We start from the raw sequence: 21,018 nt of genomic DNA on the forward strand, positions 1-21,018 counted from the left end.
TCTCAGTGTATCATCAGGGAAGAAGGATGTATTTCCCCAATATTTTTCTAGAATTGAACTTAAGTTTGGATTGGTCAAACATTCTTCTTTTATGTATATTCCAGCTTCTACTTAGAAGTACTAATCCTTTCTGTCTGTTTTCTAGTTGATTGGTCGACCTGTGATGGTACCTTACTGGTCCCTGGGATTCCAGCTGTGTCGCTATGGATATGAGAATGATTCTGAAATCGCCAGCTTATATGATGAGATGGTGGATAAGAAGATCCCCTATGTACGTCCATGTTATGCTGTCGTGGTGTGCTGGCTCTGCAACCTCAGAGCTAAGCAAAGCTGTGTGGAGCCTGTTCCAACTATAGTGTGTTCTTGCTCTTGGGGATCTTAGCATTGATGACTCAGACTAAGAATGAGGAACTAGTGTTGGCTCAAGGAATTTAGTCAGGAGGTTCTTTTCATAAGAATAAAACATCTCTTCAATAGTATGAAGAAATTTTTCTTATGCTTAACTAGGAAAAACATGAACCGAAGTAGAAAAAAATAAACCCAAATTAGTCAGAGCATTGTAAAGAGTTGTTATGGCTCCAACCTTCCCAGACTCAGAACAAATGCAGAGTCTTGGGCTTCACTTCAATGGAAATACATGTGGAGCCAACCTCCCTCATTTGAGGGCAAGAGGCTTCCAATAGGCTTGATCTAGGGGATTCTTTTTCATATTTAATCTATTTTGACTATATATTTTTCCTATTTTTCATCTTATTGTCATTAAAGCAAAGTAGGTAGGTAATTAAATATATCATCTTAATGAGAAAAGTGTGATTGCCCTCAGTATTGCTTTTCTAAAGTTCTTGTATGGTCTTGCTTTGTGTTGCATTGACTTAAGGAAGACTTACTGTCCATATCTCATGAGCACATAGTTGCATTTCCTATGATAAAGAGCCACTGATTCCAGGGGCAGCCTGCTGAGGGAAGTCACCATAACCATGCCCTACATCATCAGCTTTCAAAGCACATGATTTAATAGTGTTTTTATTTATATTTACAGCAGTCTTTCCAGACAGGATTTATCATTCATCTTACTCTGTTTTCATGTTATATTAAATGTTATTTTGGGTGTTGTGTGAAGTCATGTGAGAAAATGAAAATGAAAAATATTCCAGAAACCAACTTCATAATATGGCATCACTAGATTGGTAGAGAGACATTTTCTTCTGGAGTTTGGACTTTCACTAACATCAGCCACTGTTCTTTGTGTCATCCCAGGATGTGCAGTACTCAGACATTGACTACATGGAGAGGCAGCTGGACTTCAAGCTCAGCCCCAAGTTCTCTGGGTTTCCAGCCCTGATCAATCGCATGAAGGCCAATGGGATGAGGGTCATCCTCATTCTGGTTAGTCCTTGTGTGAATGTGTAGGCAGTGAGTGGGACAATGGATGGAACTGTGCAGAGGTCACCTTAGGCTGTCTGCCCTTTCCTGTTCTAGGAGAGAAATAGAAGTGTAATTAATGTAAGAGTACTTCTTGGGAGCCATGGAAACTATAGTACAAATTGAAACTGGGGAATAACAACCCTCCAACCCTCACCACCACTCTGTGTTCCATCATAATTTCCCACCTGCCCTATGCTCTGACTGCAGGATCCAGCCATTTCTGGCAACGAGACAGAGCCCTACCCGGCCTTCACCCGGGGTGTGGAGAATGACGTCTTCATCAGATATCCCAATAATGGAAGCATTGTCTGGGGAAAGGTATGAACTGGACAGACATTCAACAATCCTTTCCCCTTGGCCAGGAAATTATTAATGTGTTTTTAAATGTGGCTTTCACTTAGTCTATTTGGTCATCGGGGATTTGCTTTTCATTTTACAGCCAATGTTTACTGATAATAATTAAGAGCTTCATGCAATCTACTTCTCCATAGAACAATCCTACATGAAAGCTGAAGTTGTAGGACTGTGGCTTAGAGTTTTCCCGGAAACTCTGTGTATGTTAAATTGTCTGAGGCATTTCTGTTGACCTTTCCTTTCCTTTTTCTGTGCACAGGTCTGGCCTGATTACCCTAATATCACTGTGGACCCTTCTTTAGGCTGGGACCATCAAGTGGAGGTAAAAGGTTCTTTATGGCTTTTGTGTGTAGTCAGGATTATCTTGAAAGGGAAGCCATACCCGAAGTTTTAGAAGTTCCCATTAGTGTTATTGAGCACCGTGAAGACACTCTAGTGACATGTGTCCTTCCTGTCATTTGTGTACTGATGCCCTCACCCATACACCTTTTTTCCTACTTATGTTTCACCCCCAATTGTGATGTCAGTATTATTGTTTTTAAGATCTAAGACTGAGAAGGTAATTTACCTGTCCATGGTAATTAAAGGCATAATGTTGACTTCCAACCCAAAGTTGTCAGAATTTAGAGGTCCATATTTTTTCAATTGGGAGATAACTCTGAGGGATTTTTTTTCTGAATTGTGTTTCTTATTGTTAAGGTTGCTTTTTTCCCTGGATATCTCTTTTAAATAGTTTCCAACCTTTGTCTTTATCAATTTGACATTTTTCCTATTTCTGATTTTCCACTAAAAACAGGCTTCTCCATCTCCATACTTATAAATCCTGCCTCTGCCTCCCCCTCTGCTATGGGGTTCGGTGTTGTTTTTTCCTCTTTAGTCTAGCATTGTATATAACAGTTACTTTTTACTGGGAGCAAGTTCTTCCCTGTAAAATATTCAGATATATTAGGCTCTGCACCCATATCCCCTGGGCTTTACTAGCATGTACTGCTTGCTTGAATGAATGTGTGGTCCCTCCTGTTCCTGTGTGTATTCTGGCCCTCTTCTGGTCAATATGCTCACTCAACAGACTGGTATGTATCCTGTTGGGTTTCATCTCACTTGTTTGATTGTCTGATAATATCTGAGCATGGTCCTTAGTGTCGGGTGTGAATGTCCTGGAGAACATGTACCTGACCTAACCTTTAGTCTCCTTCCATATAATTATTCTTTCCAGACAGGTATATTTGTGTGTGTGTATATTCCTTTTTTCCAACTTGCCTAGAGAATTTGGGAAGTCCAAGTAAAGGTCTATTTATCTAGGACACCTAGTCAGGGGTAATTAAGTGAGGAAGCTTGTGTCTCAATCAGTAGTATAACTTACAATGTCTAAAAATTATATTAGAGTTAAGAATTAACCAGTTAAACATTGTGGAGACAAAGCACAGTAGTTATAATTGCAGATGTTAGTCATACACAAAAGCCCAGAGCCACAGTCTCTTTGGAAAACTATTCATGTAAAGATTTTAGCCAATGCCAAGGCTTTTCAGTGATGTAAGAGAAAACTGCACTCACCAGCAATGGGGCTGATAGGAATTAAGACCACTATCCATGCTTTCCACAGAGAAGTTGGTTTTCAAGACCAAGTTCAGTCCTGGGGAGAGAGTCATATATTCTATAGAACTAATATGGCTGTGGGCCAAGAGTTCAGACTTGAGATAACTCTAGTATAGTAGGTAGACTGCCCATTAGTGCAAGTTAGAGGTGTCCAGTTACTGGGTTTTGATCTCTGACCACTTTGATCCCTTTGAAAGCAATAGTGCTATAGATGTAAAAAGAAATATTCACTTTTTGGGCTGGATTTAATGGATATTAGACTGCATATCCTTTTTTAAAAAATAGCAGGTGAAGTAGAAGAGAACAGAAGCTGATTAAGGCATATTTCAACTATTGGTATAATTTATTCAAGCTCAGTTTATGTTTGCTTTATATTACTAGCCAGAATCTATATAAGCTTTGGTCTTTTCCTGTCTTCTTCCTTCCTTCCTTTCCTTTCCTTCCTTCCTTCCTTCCTTCCTTCCTTCCTTCCTTCCTTCCTTCCTTCCTTCCTTCCTTTCTTTCTTTCTTTCTTTCTTTCTTTCTTTCTTTCTTTCCTCTTACTTCCTTTCTATCTATCTACCATCTATCATTTACTGTATGCTAAGACTTGAGACAACTCCCCAGTTTCCTGGGCTTCTCATCACTTCTCACAGAGGATCACTTGAATCTGACAATTCAGTTAGCTCATGGCTACACAGGCCAGAGACATTCAATTATATAAGTTCTATGGTGTTTAATTGTTGATGTTGGTAGAGGTATTATTTCATCAATCATAAGATTGGCTATTAACTCATAAGATATATACTCCCTCAGCCTTTAAATCAATGTAGGCCCTAATCTTTAGGCCTCTGATATTCTGAGGACAATGTTGATAGCATACCTAGTGAATACTATGCAACATTGACTATGTAATGACCAGGAATCCTGAGTCTCTGATCCAGGTAATTTTTCTCAAAGAATTATCATGCCTTAAACCAGCCTTGGTAATAAATACTTCAGTAACCAGCACATAAAATATTTAGACTATCTTAAGTGAGTCTTGGATAATAGAATAATCATAAGCAACATGTATTTTACAAGATCAGTTTTATGAGTTTTTTGAGGAAGAGCTTACTGATGTCTAGGTCTGTCACTGCTGAGACATGCATGAAACAAACAGACCAGCTAAGAATGCTATGAACAGAAGTCTTGTGACATTGAGGCTCAAACATTTAATATTTAAGTTTAGATTTGGATCCAGAAAACACCTCTTGGTATTTTGCAGTATACCGTGGTAAGCAATCCTAGGGTTAGTCATACAGGTGGACTCATGACATCAGAAAATGAAGACCATCAAAGGGAGGACAGATACATTCTGACAAGAGTTGATAATAGAAAGAATAAGGCAGAGACAGCCCTTTGGACAATGGTGGGTTATTTTTAGTACACAGGTAAGGATCATCAAAGTTGTTCATAGATTAGTAAAACACTGCTCGCCTAACTCTCCACTTGTATTCCATAAGGAATTTGATTTGGGCTCAGATACTGCTTATAACTCCTGTTTATTCATATTCACTTTCTCTCCCTCCTCCACACTGTAAGTATCTCACAACTGAGCTTGGTCTCTTGTTTGTCATGTAATGAGCTCTTTCCCTTGCATCCATTTCTCACAAAAAGATACACCAGAAAGCAATTCATCAAGATTCCCCAGTGTATCTATGGGGAATCTTGCCTCTTTAAGTCAGACCTCTGTATCCCAATGCCTTTTTGTTTACTTCAGAGCATTTTTGTTTTGGGTTGTGTCTAGTCATTGGACCCTGTGTAATTGTAGCCCCCCAGACCAAGCTTTCTTCTTATTGTTCCCACTCTCTTGGCTCTCTGATTCTTAGTGATTTGACTCTCATAACATGATGAATAACATAGGGGAGGCCACTTATTAAAATATAACAAAGACCATAACATCCCAAAGTGAGCAACAGTGGAATGGAATATAAGATACGTGCTGTTTCTGACTGGGATGAATTCACACACACACACACACACACACACACACACACACACACACACACACACAAATCCATGAAAATATATAATCATTTTAAAATTACTACTCAGGTTCTAAGATAATTAGAGGGTGGAGCTTACTTCTTACATCATTTTACATTGATTGGCATAAAATTATGGTTTTTATGTGTTCTTTGAAATCATAAACAACAGAGATAAATTGGAATTAGTCTGATATCATGAATTGTTATCCCTTTGTTCCAAGTGAAAAGTCTTTCTTCTTTTTTTTTTTTTCCAATTTGGCATTAGTACCAGAAAAATGTCTTGCCTCTTATACATTCTCACTGGCTCCTTCTTTTTCTATGGAGAGTCATTAGGAAATAGGGGGAAACCTGAGAATTAGGAATATATAACATGAAATAGTGCGTTCAGAGTGTTGACATAAAAAAAGCAGTCTGTAGAACATTTATGAATATTGGGAAAGAAGGTATGTGGTTTATGCTCATTTATCTCTGCATTTAATATTTCTAAAATATGCCAAGGATATATTATATTATTCTGGCTACCACTGTCTACCACCACATAGTACAAAAGTCTATTTGAACTAAGTTCTTAGGAAGTATTTGTTGTCCAATGTGTTCATTTCTGACAGGTACATTTTGTTACTTTTGTAGCAATACCGAGCTTATGTGGCCTTCCCAGACTTTTTCCGTAATTCAACTGCTACATGGTGGAAGAAGGAGATTAAAGAACTCCACAGCAACACACAGGATCCTGCCAAGAGCTTGAAGTTTGATGGCCTGTGGATTGTAAGTGTGCCTGTGTACACATGGCTAGGTGTGGGTGTATATATGAGTGATAGTGGGTTTTTAGTACAGTCTGGAGGATGCTAATCATTCAAGATGAGTTTGGGTATACTACTCTGTACTTCCTCTGACAGAAACTGGAGCAGTTCTGATCCTCCTTAGTACTTAGGACCCCTGAAATATCTCCTGCAAAGCTTTGGTGATGATTACTGAAAAGTCTTTGGACGCTTGCTTGACCAGGAGGGTTCAGTTGTCTTTCTAGCAAGCTCCCCACCAACCCCCCAGAGGATGATGGTTTTCCCTGGGAACCATCTATAGGGATCACTAGAGGCTGGCTGCTTTATTCATTACCTCCTTGTCTCTGACCAGGCATAAGTATCTTTATGTGTTAACCACATCTCTGACATTTATAGGATATGAATGAACCTTCCAGCTTTGTGAATGGGGCAGTTCCTTCTGGCTGCAGCGATGCTACTCTGAACCACCCTCCCTACATGCCATGTAAGAACCCTGAGTTTTCTCTACCAGCTCGGCAATGGTTGGAAAGATGAACTCTGCTGGAGCCCAGCATCTAGAAATTAACCTCATCACCAAGGACAGGTCCTCACTGATGCTGTAGTGTACTGGGATCACAAACAAAAGTGTGTGTGTGTGTGTGTGTGTGTGTGTGTGTGTGTGTGTGTGTGTGTGTATGCTTGTGTGTGCTCAAGAACCTAGACCTCTGGGCAAATTTCAAGAGTCAGTAGAGAAGTTATCCAACAGTGGTAATGTCTGCAATGGATTCTAACAGATAAATTTGTTAGTTCTTCAGATTTATGAGTATTTAAAAGAGGCTTCCCATTCTCAGGGAGTCAAGGAAATTTAGAATTGTAGTACTTTATTAGTTTTATAAGTCAATCTATAAGGTGTGTGACCTTCCATAGGTTATGCAATACTTTTGAATCTCAATTTTCTACGTCAAGAATCAGAAAATGCTATATTGGGGATACAATTCTTATAGCTTATAGGACTTATAGGAAACATTTTTTTACATTAAAAATCCAGCTCAGAGTTGTTCCAGAGCATGTGGTAACTTGCATGCTTTCCCATACTATTGGTTTCTCCAGTGGACTTGGTGTTGAAATCACCCACAGGAATGTTGCAGTTCAGTGCTGACCACTGTTCTTGTGCTCCTAGGGAAAAGGACACACCCAGGGCTTGTCCTGTTAGTCTTATGATACAGATTTTAGAATACAGAAAAGAGGCCAGCAATGAGAAGATTCAGAACTGCCTTTCATTCTTAAATCCTCCCTTAGATTTGGAAGCCAGGGACAGGGGCCTGAGCAGTAAGACCCTGTGCATGGAGAGTGAGCAGATCCTTCCAGATGGCTCCCGGGTACGGCACTATGATGTACACAACCTGTATGGGTGGTCCCAGACCAGACCTACCTACGAGTAAGTGACACAACACTTGGCATTATTAGTGGGGATGTCCAGTCACTGGTGTAACTTCCTTGTATTTCCTTCTATTTTCTATTCGAGAAAGTAAGAATTTAGTGGTTGATTGTCTAGAACCATGGTTCTCAACCTTCCTAATGCTATGACCCTTTAATACAGTTCCTCATGTTGTGGTGACTCCCTAACCATAACATTATTTTCATTGCTACTTCATAATTATATTTTTACTACTTTAGGATTTGCAATATAAATATCCAATATTTCTGATGGTCTTGGGCGACTCCTGTGAAAGGGTCCTTCAAACCCCAAAGGGGTTGTGACTCACAGGTTGAGATCTACTGGTCTAGAAAGTCTTATTTCTTAACTAAAGAGTACTTCTGCATGGAGACAGATCTTTGGTTATGACTGAGAAATCAGGTTTAAATATGGCAGTGTCTCATCATTGAGAAATTAATTGTCCCTTTGAGGATCACGTGCATGGGGAGAGAAGAAATTATTATACATTGCACCTGGTAATGTGTTAACATCAGTTATAAGAGACAAAAGGAAAACAGGGTACTATAATCTATTTTATTTTAAAAGTGAATCATACCTACTGAGACTTTCAGTCTTTCTTCTTATATGATCTCAGGGTAGTTTACTGAATTAGCATAGTCCTACTGGATGACCTCAATGAATTGTACAGCTTATACAATTTCAACCCAGTAAAGGAATTTATCATATAGCTCATCATTTATAGAAAACCAAACATCAAACAGATAAACAGATAGATCTTGTGATTGGTTAATATTTGGGGACAGTGCAATGGGTTTACCACATGATGAAGTTGTTAGCTGACTACTGTGAAAAAGCATTAGAACTATAGTCTCATCAGCCAGCAGGACCCTAAGCCCCAGGGTTCCAGAGAACACAATCTGGGTCTTTCCTGTCCTACTTTCAACTTACCCCCCTATTTTCCCAACCAGAGCTGTGCAGGAGGTGACAGGAGAGAGAGGGATCGTCATCACACGCTCCACATTCCCCTCTTCTGGACGCTGGGGAGGACACTGGCTGGGAGACAACACAGCTGCCTGGGACCAGCTGGGGAAATCCATCATTGGTGTGTGGGTGTGCCCAGGGGTGTGCCTGCTTCTGCAGACAGGGGTGGGAGTAAGATCCTTGGTGAAGGGGGAGAAGGGTGCAGAGAATGTCCTGTGCTGACCCTGCTGCATCTCTCACTGCAGGCATGATGGATTTCAGCCTCTTCGGCATATCCTATGTAAGTGTCCTTTACATGCTCCTCCTCCCTAGGAAGGTAGCAGTGTCTCTTAGAAAGCACCAAGAGCTGACTTTGTTCCATGTTGTTTCAGACCGGGTCAGACATCTGTGGGTTCTTTCAAGATGCTGAGTATGAGATGTGTGTTCGCTGGATGCAGCTGGGCGCCTTTTACCCCTTCTCCAGGAACCACAACACCATCGGGACCCGGGTACGATGTCAGTCTCTTCATCTATACTCTGCCACTGAAATGCCACATTGGTTTCTGAGAGCATTCCTGTTGATTGTTCCTTGGAGACATTAAGCCTTCATTCCTTTGAAACATATTCTTCAGTATTATTTGATGATTCTTTATATTTAGAAATAATTTTCTTCCTTTTTTTTTTGGTTTTAGAGCTTTATTTTTTTTTTTTTAGAAAGGCAGGGGGAAAGAGAGAAGATAGAAAGAGAGAGGTTGCCCATGGCCATTTGGAGAGAGGGGGGAAGGGAGAGAGGAGAGAGAGAGAGAGAGAGAGAGAGAGAGAGAGAGAGAGAGAGAGAGAGAGAGAGAGAGAGAGAGAAGGAGGGCTAGACAGGAGAGTAAAAAAGGTGAAAGCTTAAAGAGAGAAAGAATTTTCTTTATGTCCCATAAGGAATATTTCTTTTCTTTTTTTTCTTTTTTATTAGGTATTTTCCTCATTTACATTTCCAATACTATCCCAAAAGTCCCCCATACCCTCCCTCACACTCCCCTACCCACCCACACCCACTTTTTGGCCCTGGCGTTCCCCTGTACTGGGGCATATAAAGTTTGCCTGACCAATGGGCCTCTCTTTCCAGTGATGGCCGACTAGGCCATCTTTTGATACATATGCAGCTAGAGTCAAGAGCTCCGGGGTACTGGTTAGTTCATAATGTTGTTCTACCTATAGGGTTGTAGATCCCTTTAGCTCCTTGGGTACTTTCTCTAGCTCTTCCATTGGGGGCCCTGTGATCCATCCAATAGCTGACTGTGAGCATCCACTTATGTGTTTGCTAGGCCCTGGCATAGTCTCACAAGAGACAGCTATATCAGGGTCCTTTCAGCAAAATCTTACTAGTGTATGCAATGGTGTCAGCGTTTGGAGGCTGATTATGGGATGGATCCCTGGATATGGCAGTCTCTAGATGGAATATTTCATGGAGTAATTTTTTCCTGAAAAAGCTTTGGCTGTTTTTCAACTACTGAGAATATTCTTGAGTCCAGTTGCAGAGAAATTAGCTTTCAGTGACCTTTAAGTCCCTTGAGAGATAACAGCTAGACTCTGAACACTCTTTTCCTGTAGAGACAAGACCCTGTATCCTGGAATAAAACCTTTGAGGATATTTCCAGAAGTGTGTTGGAAACCAGATACACCCTGTTGCCATATCTCTACACCTTGATGTACAAGGCCCACACGGAGGGCAGCACAGTTGTGAGGCCTCTTCTCCATGAGTAAGTGTTAAGCAGGAATCCTGGCGACCAACTGGACAATTCTTTCAACAATTGAAACAACAAATGCAACAATATTCAACAATTGAAACCATCAATCCTGTTTTTTCTCAGCTCTCTAAGCAGAGAGAATACTTTATTTCCTCTTATAACTGAATTTTATACATACCACAGATCTTGGATAGAAGGTCTTTTTTTTTTAACAAAATAAGTTTTTAAATGATAAGAAATAAAATACCATAATTTCTTCCACATTTGGACATGCGGAAACCGTCTTATCTTTTGTAGTTTATGTTTACAGATGCAACAGTATCACTAAAGTGGGTGTATCAAGGGTTGGGGGATGAGGCCTATCCTCATATTTAATGCTGTGCTAAAGAGGGATCCAGATATTTTATAGAGCCAATGTGGCCAAATTCCTTCTGTGGTTTGAGGGAAGTGACTTGTAGGGCGTGTGGTCTATATTACTTGATAAAAATATAATAGAGATGCTGTTGGGCTCAGCTGCATTTCTGGCTTGAGTTCAGACTTGAGGATTTCTTCAGCATCGTAGGCTGTGGCCTCGGTAGGATATGATTGTGACATCTTGCTTTCCACTTCTAGGTTTGTGTCAGACCGGGAGACCTGGAATATAGACAAACAGTTCCTGTTGGGCCCAGCCTTCCTAGTCAGCCCTGTGCTTGAGCCTGTGAGTATGGGGGCCTCTGAGGGTAGAAGGACTGTAGTTGTCAGGCTGAGTACAGAGAGGAGAAGACCTGTTTGTTGGGGATCCATCTTTTCCATTTTTTCCTTCTTATAAACGAGCCAAAAAATATTAAAATTCCTACTGGCAATTGAGGTGAAGTCAAGACACCCATGATGCCCTTGGTTAGAGCATGCTATTGTTTCACAGTAGAAAGGTTTCCCACTGATCCTGCTAAATCAGACTCAAAGCCAGATCCTCATATGGATAGTCCTCATGTGAGCTTCCTCTTTTCTTTATGCCGCTTCTCTGCCTTGGGCAAAGTGGAGACAGAAAGTTCTCCTTCCAGTTGGGGACAAATGTGTAACAACTCCTCTTTCCTTCACTCATCCTGGTTTCACCAAGTTTTCATAGAACTGTGAACAATCAGCCCTAAACTCTACCAACTTTCTCAGCAAAATTAACCACTTGGGTGACCTCCCTCAGATTCTCTTTCTCTAAAGGTAACCTAACAATTCTGCTCCATGGGACAGTGAAGAAGATAAGTAACCTTGTGTTATATTTGAAGATATAAGCTTTCCCTTAGTTAGTGTAGGGGGCTTGGAGTCAGGTGGGGACTGTAGAGAAAGAATTCATTGCAAACAGTCAGTCCTCTCACCATTAAAATAAGTTTGTTGGGTGAAGTGCTGCATAGCAGTGTGTGTCACCTCAGAGCTCTTCCTTATGTGAGGGGACTTAAAAGCTGCTAAAGTCTTTTTAATTTTAAGCATCCTTTGAGAATGATTGGGTTTCCTATTAAAGACTGGCTGTTTAATATTACTCAGATATTACTATACCTAGAATTTTTTCTTTTGTTTTTTAGCCAAACATGAGTGATTTTTTTTCTCTAGGGTGTTTTTTTAAGGAAAGGGTCATTCAAGTTGTACAATCCAAGGGACATTATGAAGGACATTGGGAAAAACAAAAACAACAACAACAACAAACAAACAAAGACAACACAAAACAAAAGAAGAAAACTCCAAAATCTTTCCATTTAAAGGGAGTAGAAGGATGTGGCCTTCTTGTTATTGCTGGAGAGTGAGACTCTAGTCTATCACTACTACTCTTTTAACTTTTATCTATGGGTATTAGTTTCTCTGTCCTAGACAACAGTTCTACTTCTGACACCTTTTTTTCATGTTTAATTACAGAATGCCAGAAAGGTTGAAGCATATTTTCCCAGGGCCCGCTGGTATGACTACTACAAGGTAAGCTTTCTAAATGTTTATACAACATGACACAGTACAGTACAATTTTTTTGTATCTGACAGATCTCACACTAAGTATCTGCCCTGGAAACCATGTGCAGTTGTCCTGCACAAACCATTTATTTCCTGTGGTTGATATTTTCTCATCTTCTAAAGTGGGGTTAGAGCAAGACCAGAGAGCTGACATGACATAGAGATCCTCTCAATCAGTCCCTGCCTCATTTTATCTTCCTGTGTGATATTACTAAGCGCAACGGGATTAGTTTTTTCTTGGAAATGTATCATAAGCTAATTTTTGCTTTCAGTATAAAAGCTTTTGCTTCTGTCTGTTTATAAATATATGCTTCTATAATATTTATGAGTGGTTCTCACCCTTCCTAATGCTGCAATCCTTAGTATAGTCCATCGTGTCTTGGTGACCCACAACCATAAAATTATTTTCGTTGCTACTTCATAACTGTAATTTTGCTACTGTTATGAATTATAATGCAAACATCTGTGTTTTCTGATGGTCTTAGCTGTCCCCTATGAATGGGTCATTTGACTCCCAAAGAGTTCATGACCCACAGGAAGAGAAGTGCTCGTATAGGTACTCTTGAAAAGTTCTGTATAATTACATAGTCAGTGAGCCCTCAAATACATGTCCAAACAACACATGTTCACTTATAAAGGCAACCACAAGGGCTCTCTGTTGCAGATATCTGGGCTGCTGAGCCCTGCCCTAGCCTCTCTCATTCAAGGGCATTGCAATGGATCTGGGTGAAAACTCAGCAAGGGCAAAGGAGCTTCCCTGTCTTAGGAGCACTGAGTTGCTTCCTCTCTTCTTGGTTGCTAGCTAACTTCTCTTACAAGTGGACATACACTAAGAGTCAACTTTCAATCTAGCATGAGGGCCTTGGAGGAAGAGTGCAGCTATTTCCCTTAAGTGTCCTTGCATGTCCATTGGCCTGCACCTTAACAGTCCTTCTGAATGTTTCAGGGCGTTGAATAGGGTTAAACAGTGAGATACTCAGGGTTTATAACTTAAGGGAGGCCCTCACTGGAAAGGCGGCTCTGCTTTTGCTTGGATTTGCACTTGAGAGTGGAGATACCTTAAAGTCTGCACTCTAGGCATCTTAGTAGACTATTGAAGTCATAGCCTTGCTGAGTGCAAAGCTCTCTGCTAAGTTCTAGGATTTATAACGCTAGGTACTTTTCCATTTGGAGTTAACAACATAATGGTGTGCTAATATTTGCTTTTCAAAAGTTTTTATGGAAACACAATGCAGAGTCTAGAGTTCTAGTGCCACTGTCCTCTAGTGAGCAGAAAAAGTATTGCTTAACATTTAAAAAGGCCATGACAAGACTGCTGAGTACCATACCCAAAGCCTGTAGTTTCAGCTTCTTGGTAGGCTGTGGAAGGGGAATTGCTTTAGTCCATCAATTCTGGGCTGTAGTATGTATGCTATACTTAGTGAATGCCCCATGATATTTGGTATGGTATGGGGACTTTCTTGGAACAGAGGAATAACCAGGTGGCCTAAAACAGATGAACCATTTCAAGTCAGGAAAAAAAGCATAGTATAGCCTCATAACAGATAATTATTTGATTCAAACTAGCAGTGGTACCAACACCAAGAATCCCTGCCATAGTTGAGATAATGTAGAAGGACATGAGACTTATGAATCAAGCCAGAGTACAACACTCACACAGGAAGCAGGATTCACTTCACATGTTGCAAGATAAGAATTAGCACATGAGAAAGAGAAAGATGCCACATGAGGCAAGGTAAAGGTGTCAGACAAGACATATATATTCAAAGATAAAGACACAGAAACAAGTCTTTTGGATGCTTTCTATGGAGCAGGTGAATGCAGAATTATAGATGGTATGTGTTGAATAGTGGGGACCAGAAGTCAAATTCTGGAGGTAGTTGGGATTTCTGCTGAATGCACTGCTCAGGATGGGTGCAACTCTTATCATTTCTCTTTTGCCCACAGGGTGTAGATATCAATGCAACGGGAGAGTGGAAGACCTTGGAAGCCCCTCTTGAGTACATTAATCTTCATATTCGTGGGGGTTATATTCTGCCCTGGCAGGAACCTGCCATGAACACCCATTTAAGGTGAGAGGGGAGTATGGTGGAACTAGGGTTTTGCTTTGCACAGTAGTGAGTTTACTCTTGTGTGGAGAAGTCTCCTCATTCCTTGAGTAAAAGTCTGAAGTCTGAAAGTATTTGCACTGAATTTTCTGTTCTGCATGATTGTATTTGGACTTTTTTAAAACTCTGAACTCTGAAAGACTTTTATGAACTGTTTTAGATCAGAGTGTATGAAATTGCAGGTTAGAAGTGACATTTGCAATAATATAAGTTAAAAAGGGGGTAGTCATAATTTATATTTTTGGAATCTTCAAATCTTTCCTTAAGAACAAACCATTGCTGGAAAAAAATTAATGATCTGGCAACTGACACCCGAGGTTGCTTTACCTTGAAAATACGTAAGAGGTCTTGTGATAAGTTTATATGAGAGCCATCAGTCACCAGCCTCAAGTAAATTCTTGCTGCATCCCTGGACTATGCCAGTAGTAAGAATTATGTCTTATGATTTCCTATTTTTCTGTTACCAATGAGAAAATTGTTGGAGTGGAGTATCGCTATCATCTTCATTCTGTGGATGATGACAGGGAGGTGTTACTAACCTATGTGATGGAAAAGGATGGAAATTGCTCACTGGAATACAGTGGACCTGATATCTCACCTCAAAACGTCACCCATTTGTCCTCCATGTGTTTTAGGCAATGGGTCATGAAAGAGGTTTACAGCCTCAGGAAAGGGGAAAGAAGAAAGCCAGCTATGTGGTTTTAATTTGAGAGCCTTACTGGAAAGGAGCCCTGGATGCTTTTGTGACATTATTCATTTAGGACATGCAGTGGTCCAGTAATTTCTGCATGGATGTAGAACTGCTGTACAGGGTCTTCTCAGATGAGAACCCACTCTCCACCCCAGGAAGAACTTCATTTTGCTCCTTTGTTCCTGTGAAATCTGTTGGCTTGTGACTGTGACTGAACTCTAAGCTAATGCTTCTCTCCCTTCCCACCACAGCCGGCAGAAGTTCATGGGCCTCAGGGCTGCGTTGAATGCTGAGGGACGTGCTGAGGGCTGGCTCTTCTGGGATGATGGGAAAAGGATCAGTAAGTAGGGGATGGCTGGAATTGCTGACCATATCATGCATGGGTGAGGTTCTTGATTATCTTAAATTCCTGCCTTTCTGTTGAGATAAACTTTCATGAAATTTATGCCATTCTCCAACTACATGACCAGTTCCCCAGTGAGACAATGCTAAAGGCACTGTTTATGTTAGGGACTTTCCATCAGGAGTTTATGGGAGATGGCACCCTCTTAGGAGGACAACTCAAGCACTCTTTACTACACAGTAGAACTTTTAGTCACAGGTGTTTCTGCTGCTCAGTACAGCTGTAGGCACAGGTGTCTAATGGAAACTGAAATTGACACCAGAAGGGCATCCAAGAAACTGAAGTTTATTCAATTTATATTCATTTAACTTTATGCAGCTACATTTTTATCTGCTGTGGACAGCACAGTTTTAGAAGCCAGTGGTTCCTAGAGGAGTAAGGAGTAAATGAGGAAGAGCCCAGCAATGGCAAGACAGTGGAAGCCCTGAAAGGGACTGGTTCCTAGCAAGTTGATTTTTCCATTACCCCCACAACATAACCAAATGCCATGCTTTCCCAGAAAGTTTCTTTTACGTTTTCTCAAGATCACATTCAAACCCACCCAGTATCACTCAAGACAAAGCAAGGCAGAGGTCTCAGTGTATTTACATGCATGGATGTGTGTTTCTAGCAAAAAGAATCCTGAAATTCTGAGATGGCTAGGGAGATTTGGAACTAGTAGATTGTAAGAAAAATGACTTAAAGTGGGGTTGGGTGAGTTTTATATGAGATAGCTCTCAGTCATGTGCATGTACACATGTTCATTTCAAAAGTCTGTGTCCATTTGGGACTGGGTGTAGAACCTGACTAGCTTCCATAGAGAAAGCATCCATTGCATAAGCAAACTTATTGTAATGAAGAAAAACAAAAACAAAAATAGCCTCAACCCTCAGCTAAGAAAGTCAGCAATTTGAAGCCACAGGCACAGTTCACATCTGACCTGTTGTCTCTTTGCAGATACCGATCAGTACTACTTGGCCAGGTTTTCTGTCAACCAGGTGAGTATGATTAACAATACAATGGGAGTATAGGTGTCTGTCTGCTGTCTTGGCAGAATAGTGGCTTTCATAAGGGTGCTATGTATGTACTTCTTAGATTTCTTTATTGCTCATCTTTTCCCTTCCTTCAAACCCCACAAGGGAGTATCTTATGCTTTCTAGAAATGTTTGAACCTACTCATGTCTCGTCAGTGACTGTTTCCAATACACCATTGCACAGCTGGGTAATCTTTCTGTGTAATCTAGCCCTCCTTCTTGTGCTGTCTCTAATTTTCTTCACATGCTATGGCCTTTTCTCGTGTAGAATATATAGTTCTTGATACTTGAAACTTGTGACTTACAGAGTTCAAGGCTATCCTTAAATTAGAACATTACTGTAGAGACTGGGCTGATGCTTGCTATGCAAAGTGGACAGGGCAGAGTATCAGGGGACAGGGAACTAAGGTCATGGTTTTCATTATCTGAGAACATAAGATATTGACTCAGGCTGTCTCATAAATGACTTACATTTATGCCTAAAACAAAATTGAACTTATTTTGATATTTTTCTTTTCTGTTTTATTTTCCATTTGGCAGACTACATTGCTGACGCATGAAAAGTTTAACAATTACCTCACTGGCACAGCACCCTTATATCTAGGCTACATTGATATCTGGGGATTGAGCAGTTCTTCCATTACCAATGTGAGCATCTCTTGGAACACTAATAATGAAGAAGTCTTTGCCAACTACAACTCCACAACCAAGGTTTGTAACCACTGGAAAGCCCAATGCACAAGCCCAGAATGCTTTGTGCAATGCCCCTGCAGCCACTGTGTTCAGTGTTAGCTGTGGACAGTGTGGAGATAAAGCAAAGACACAGTTTGTCATTTGGAATTGAAAATCTGGTTGGTCACTTTCCACAACTATCATCTTGCCTGAAAACCTTATTGACACTTGTTCCTCATTCTGTCTCTAAAACCAAATTCTCAAATAGCCTAAACATTTTGTCAAAAGTCAGGCATTATCAACTACCCTAAAAAGAGTTGGTTCATTGCTGAAAGTGCCATAGAGAAGGAACAAAAGAAGGAAAGAAAGAAAAAAGAAAGAAAGAAAGAAAGAAAGAGAGAAAGAGAGAGAGAGAAAGAAAGAAAGAAAGAAAGGAGACAGTAAGAAAGAAAAAGAGAAAGGAATAGAAAGAAAAGAAAATGATAAAACAATGAAACAAATTTTCTTACATTTTTTTCCATTTAAATTTATGGAAACTTGGAAATTTCAAGAGGCTTAGAGTTTTATCTCAATGTTGTAATATTTTAAATGATATTACTGAGGAAAATGTTAGGTAGAGATATATAATTACTCTGTATCAAAGAAAATTTGAATATAATGAGATATTTACAATACCTTAACCTCATGAGTTGGAGATTAATATCATTTATATTGGTTCTGTCAGCATCTTATACTATATACCCTGTCTCCCAACTTTTCACAATTCCACCCACCCTACCCTACCCACCCAACTTTTGTGTCTTATCTGTGCATCAATGTATGTATTATGCATGTATATATTTATGTATGTATCTATCATCTATCATTCATCTATCTATCATCTATCTATCTCATTGTGTTTCATATTTTTGAATGTGTGCCCTTCTACTGGAGCATGGTAAACTTACCATTTTATTAATGATCATGTATCATGTTCACCCCTCTTCCCTAACTCCTCCCAGAACCTCCTCTGCCTACCTAACCACCCAACTTCAGGTTTTCTTTCTCATTCTTTTTTTTTAACCCATTGAGCCCTGTTTGTGTTTGCCAACTAGTATTGGGCATTGAGCTTGATCCGAAATATGATCAATATACCTGGTGTCACTGCTAGATGTGATATAATACTTATTTTAAAAGATTTTCAATTAAGTTATATTCTACATAGAGTAAAATAAACAGAGCTTAAGAGTGAAATAATTCTTATACTTCTGTCTGACGTTTTCTCTCAGATCACTAAACACATATTAAAACATAGTATTTTAACCCAATGTTTTCTTAATCTTATTATAAACTCCTTCCTGAGGTATTCTTTGAATAGTTTGTAGCCTATATATTCACAACACTAGTGTTAGCAATGATGTTTCCCACGGTGTAGATAATATCAAACATTCTATGATATGTGTACAGTTTGCAGTAATTTGAAAATTGTTGATTACAGACATCCTTTGAAAGTTAAAATTAGAAACTCAGGATTCATATATTTCAGTCCCAAGACCTGTGATGTAGTAAATGGGAACAGTTCTTCCCACACGGTGTTTCTCTCTCTCTCTCTCTCTCTCTCTCTCTCTCTCTCTCTGTGTGTGTGTGTGTGTGTGTTCTACATGTGAACAATTTATGATTTCTTGGCCTGAGAAAAAGATTTCTTCAATTTTATAATTTTAAAATGTTTTGTTGTACTGCGGTTTTCTTGTCAAACACCTTTAACACCTTTAACAAGATCTCTTAAAGAACTTGTCCCTATTCTGTTGTGAACTTATTTATGGACAAGTTAAAACTTGCTCATATGATGAGGCTTCTGTAAAGTGTCTACCATTGGAAAGCAGAAATATTAGACTTTGCAGGCAGTGGGCAAGTGCTCTGAGGAGACAGAAGAAGATAAAGAAAAAGGGGAGGTAGTGCCACTGCAGAAGAGGGGAAGGCAGGATATCACTTTCAGCTTGCCTGTGCACTTGTTCTCAGTGGTTGTGCATGGAATCATTCTTATCACAGAATAATTGTTCTACTGTAAGAATTAGGAAACATTCTCTTCAGCTGAAAATAGAGTAGTTGGCACCAAGGCCATGTGGCTCAATGACTCACACCCTGTTTGTTTGTGTACAGAAAAATTTAGATAACAAATGTTCAATATATTTCTTGTTTGTTTGTTCCAACAGATACTGAGTGTCAATATGACTGACAAAAAAATCAGCCTGCACACTTTCAATTCACTGACATGGAGCTCTTCATAATTTTTAAAGCAAGATACTATGAACAGATTTAAACTGCTTATACTTCATAATGCTATAATTATTGTATATCATCAATTGTTCCATTTCCAGTATGGATAGAATATTTTATGGTTTTATTTTGTTATTTTTTTGTGTGTATATGACTCCCAAAGATAATATCTCTACTGTACCTATAGAATTAGTGTGGTATATATGGTTCAACACATAACATTCATCAAAAGCAAAAAGATGAAAGTAATTCATGCTGAAGTGTGTATGTGTGCATGTGTGTGTGTATGTGTGTGAATGTGTGTACACGTGTGTAGGGGGATTCAAATCAAATGTTTTCCCAGTGATACAACAGAAATCTTGTCATGGCAGCTCCTGTTTATAGCTAAGCAAAACCTTTAGAAGGAACTACTTCCTGCAGAAGGAACTACTGCTAGTTGGCATGGGGAGTAGACCAATATGCTGAGAGTGTAATGGAGGAAGAAGGAAAAGAACAGAGAAAGAAGGAAGCAGGAAAGATGTGAAGCAAAGGTAGGCAACAGCAAGAATAACAGTTATCTTCTGGAGAGGAAAGTCATCCTTGTGTGGAGGGGAAAGGAGGAGCCAACTCACTGGAAGGAGAATAGTAGGTTGGAGAAAGTATTACCATTCAGGAAGGCTATGGGGAGGAGATTTAAGTAGAGAGAGCTGATGGAAGGAGTTGGATGTACAAAATAAGTTGCTTTATAGAAGTATGCTTCAAAGTGTATAAATCTTATTTGTTGACCATATCTCATGTACATAAAAACAGTTCACACAAACATCTATGATTTACATGCCACAGAAAAATAAAGCACTGAATTTGAAAGACATTTTCAATGTTGGGATGTTTGTTCTTGGGGACTTCACTTTGGCATTAGGCTTCCTGGTGTTAAGAAGACTTACCTGAGCTTGTCTCTCTTGTTTGCCGTGCCATCAGAGCTCCTGCAGTCTGGTACAGGAATAGATTATGGTTTCTAATCAGTGACCTTCTCATACAACTTGGTAGTGACTTTCTCATAAGCTATGAATATTGTTTAGGAATCATAGCACTTACTGTAGGTGGTAATATATCAAACATGACAAAAAACCAAAACCAAAACAGGATTTACATCTGTATTGATTAAAGCACTAATTGAAATATATATAAAGAATTGTATTGCTGGGCTGTCAAGATGACTCAGAAGGAGAAAGACCCTTGCCACATGATCTGAATTCAGTCTTCAGAACCCATAGAGGTGGAAGGAGTGGACAGACTCAACAAAGTCATCCTCTAACCTCCAAATGTATGGCATGGCAAACAGGACTCTCAAGAAAAATAATAAATAATAATGAAAATTAAAATAAAATGAAAGCATGTAGAATGCTCAACTGGGATATTTAATTTTAGTGTTTCTTTTTGAAAATACAATTTGTTTCAAATGGTTATATATGCCTTTTCACATCTTCCCTTGTGTACTGAACAGTCATTTTGCTGCTGTTTGCATTCCCAGGTAACACATCTGCATTATACCAGAATATAATCCATAATTAATATGATAACTACTAAAATGAAGCATCATGCATGAGGGACTGAGAAAAACAGGAAACTAGTGAAATGTGGGAGGC

At 39.6% G+C, this 21,018-nt stretch overlaps 1 protein-coding gene across 9 annotated transcripts in view; it reads left to right on the forward strand.

The window, feature by feature from the left end:
* The window catches only part of Mgam (maltase-glucoamylase), a 140,293-nt gene extending 120,050 nt beyond the window's left edge, over positions 1-20,243 (forward strand). For 7 of the 9 annotated variants that reach the window (XM_006506044.2, XM_006506042.1, XM_006506048.1 and 4 more), the window contains 18 exons: positions 146-271; positions 1,258-1,386; positions 1,633-1,743; positions 2,039-2,101; positions 6,015-6,149; positions 6,560-6,647; positions 7,442-7,580; positions 8,549-8,682; positions 8,807-8,841; positions 8,933-9,049; positions 10,143-10,291; positions 10,892-10,976; positions 12,161-12,217; positions 14,198-14,322; positions 15,301-15,389; positions 16,389-16,429; positions 17,006-17,176; positions 19,330-20,243. In XM_006506044.2, the coding sequence (XP_006506107.1) occupies positions 146-271; positions 1,258-1,386; positions 1,633-1,743; positions 2,039-2,101; positions 6,015-6,149; positions 6,560-6,647; positions 7,442-7,580; positions 8,549-8,682; positions 8,807-8,841; positions 8,933-9,049; positions 10,143-10,291; positions 10,892-10,976; positions 12,161-12,217; positions 14,198-14,322; positions 15,301-15,389; positions 16,389-16,429; positions 17,006-17,176; positions 19,330-19,404 (1,869 nt within the window). In that variant the 3' untranslated portion in view covers positions 19,405-20,243. The remainder of the gene's footprint in view (positions 1-145; positions 272-1,257; positions 1,387-1,632; positions 1,744-2,038; positions 2,102-6,014; positions 6,150-6,559; positions 6,648-7,441; positions 7,581-8,548; positions 8,683-8,806; positions 8,842-8,932; positions 9,050-10,142; positions 10,292-10,891; positions 10,977-12,160; positions 12,218-14,197; positions 14,323-15,300; positions 15,390-16,388; positions 16,430-17,005; positions 17,177-19,329) is intronic. The other 2 variants (NM_001368875.1, NM_001171003.1) reach the window with 2 other exon arrangements.
* Positions 20,244-21,018: the final 775 nt, after the last annotated feature.

The sequence above is a fragment of the Mus musculus genome, chromosome 6 (genome assembly GCF_000001635.26).
Source record: "Mus musculus strain C57BL/6J chromosome 6, GRCm38.p6 C57BL/6J".
Taxonomy (NCBI): domain Eukaryota; kingdom Metazoa; phylum Chordata; class Mammalia; order Rodentia; family Muridae; genus Mus; species Mus musculus.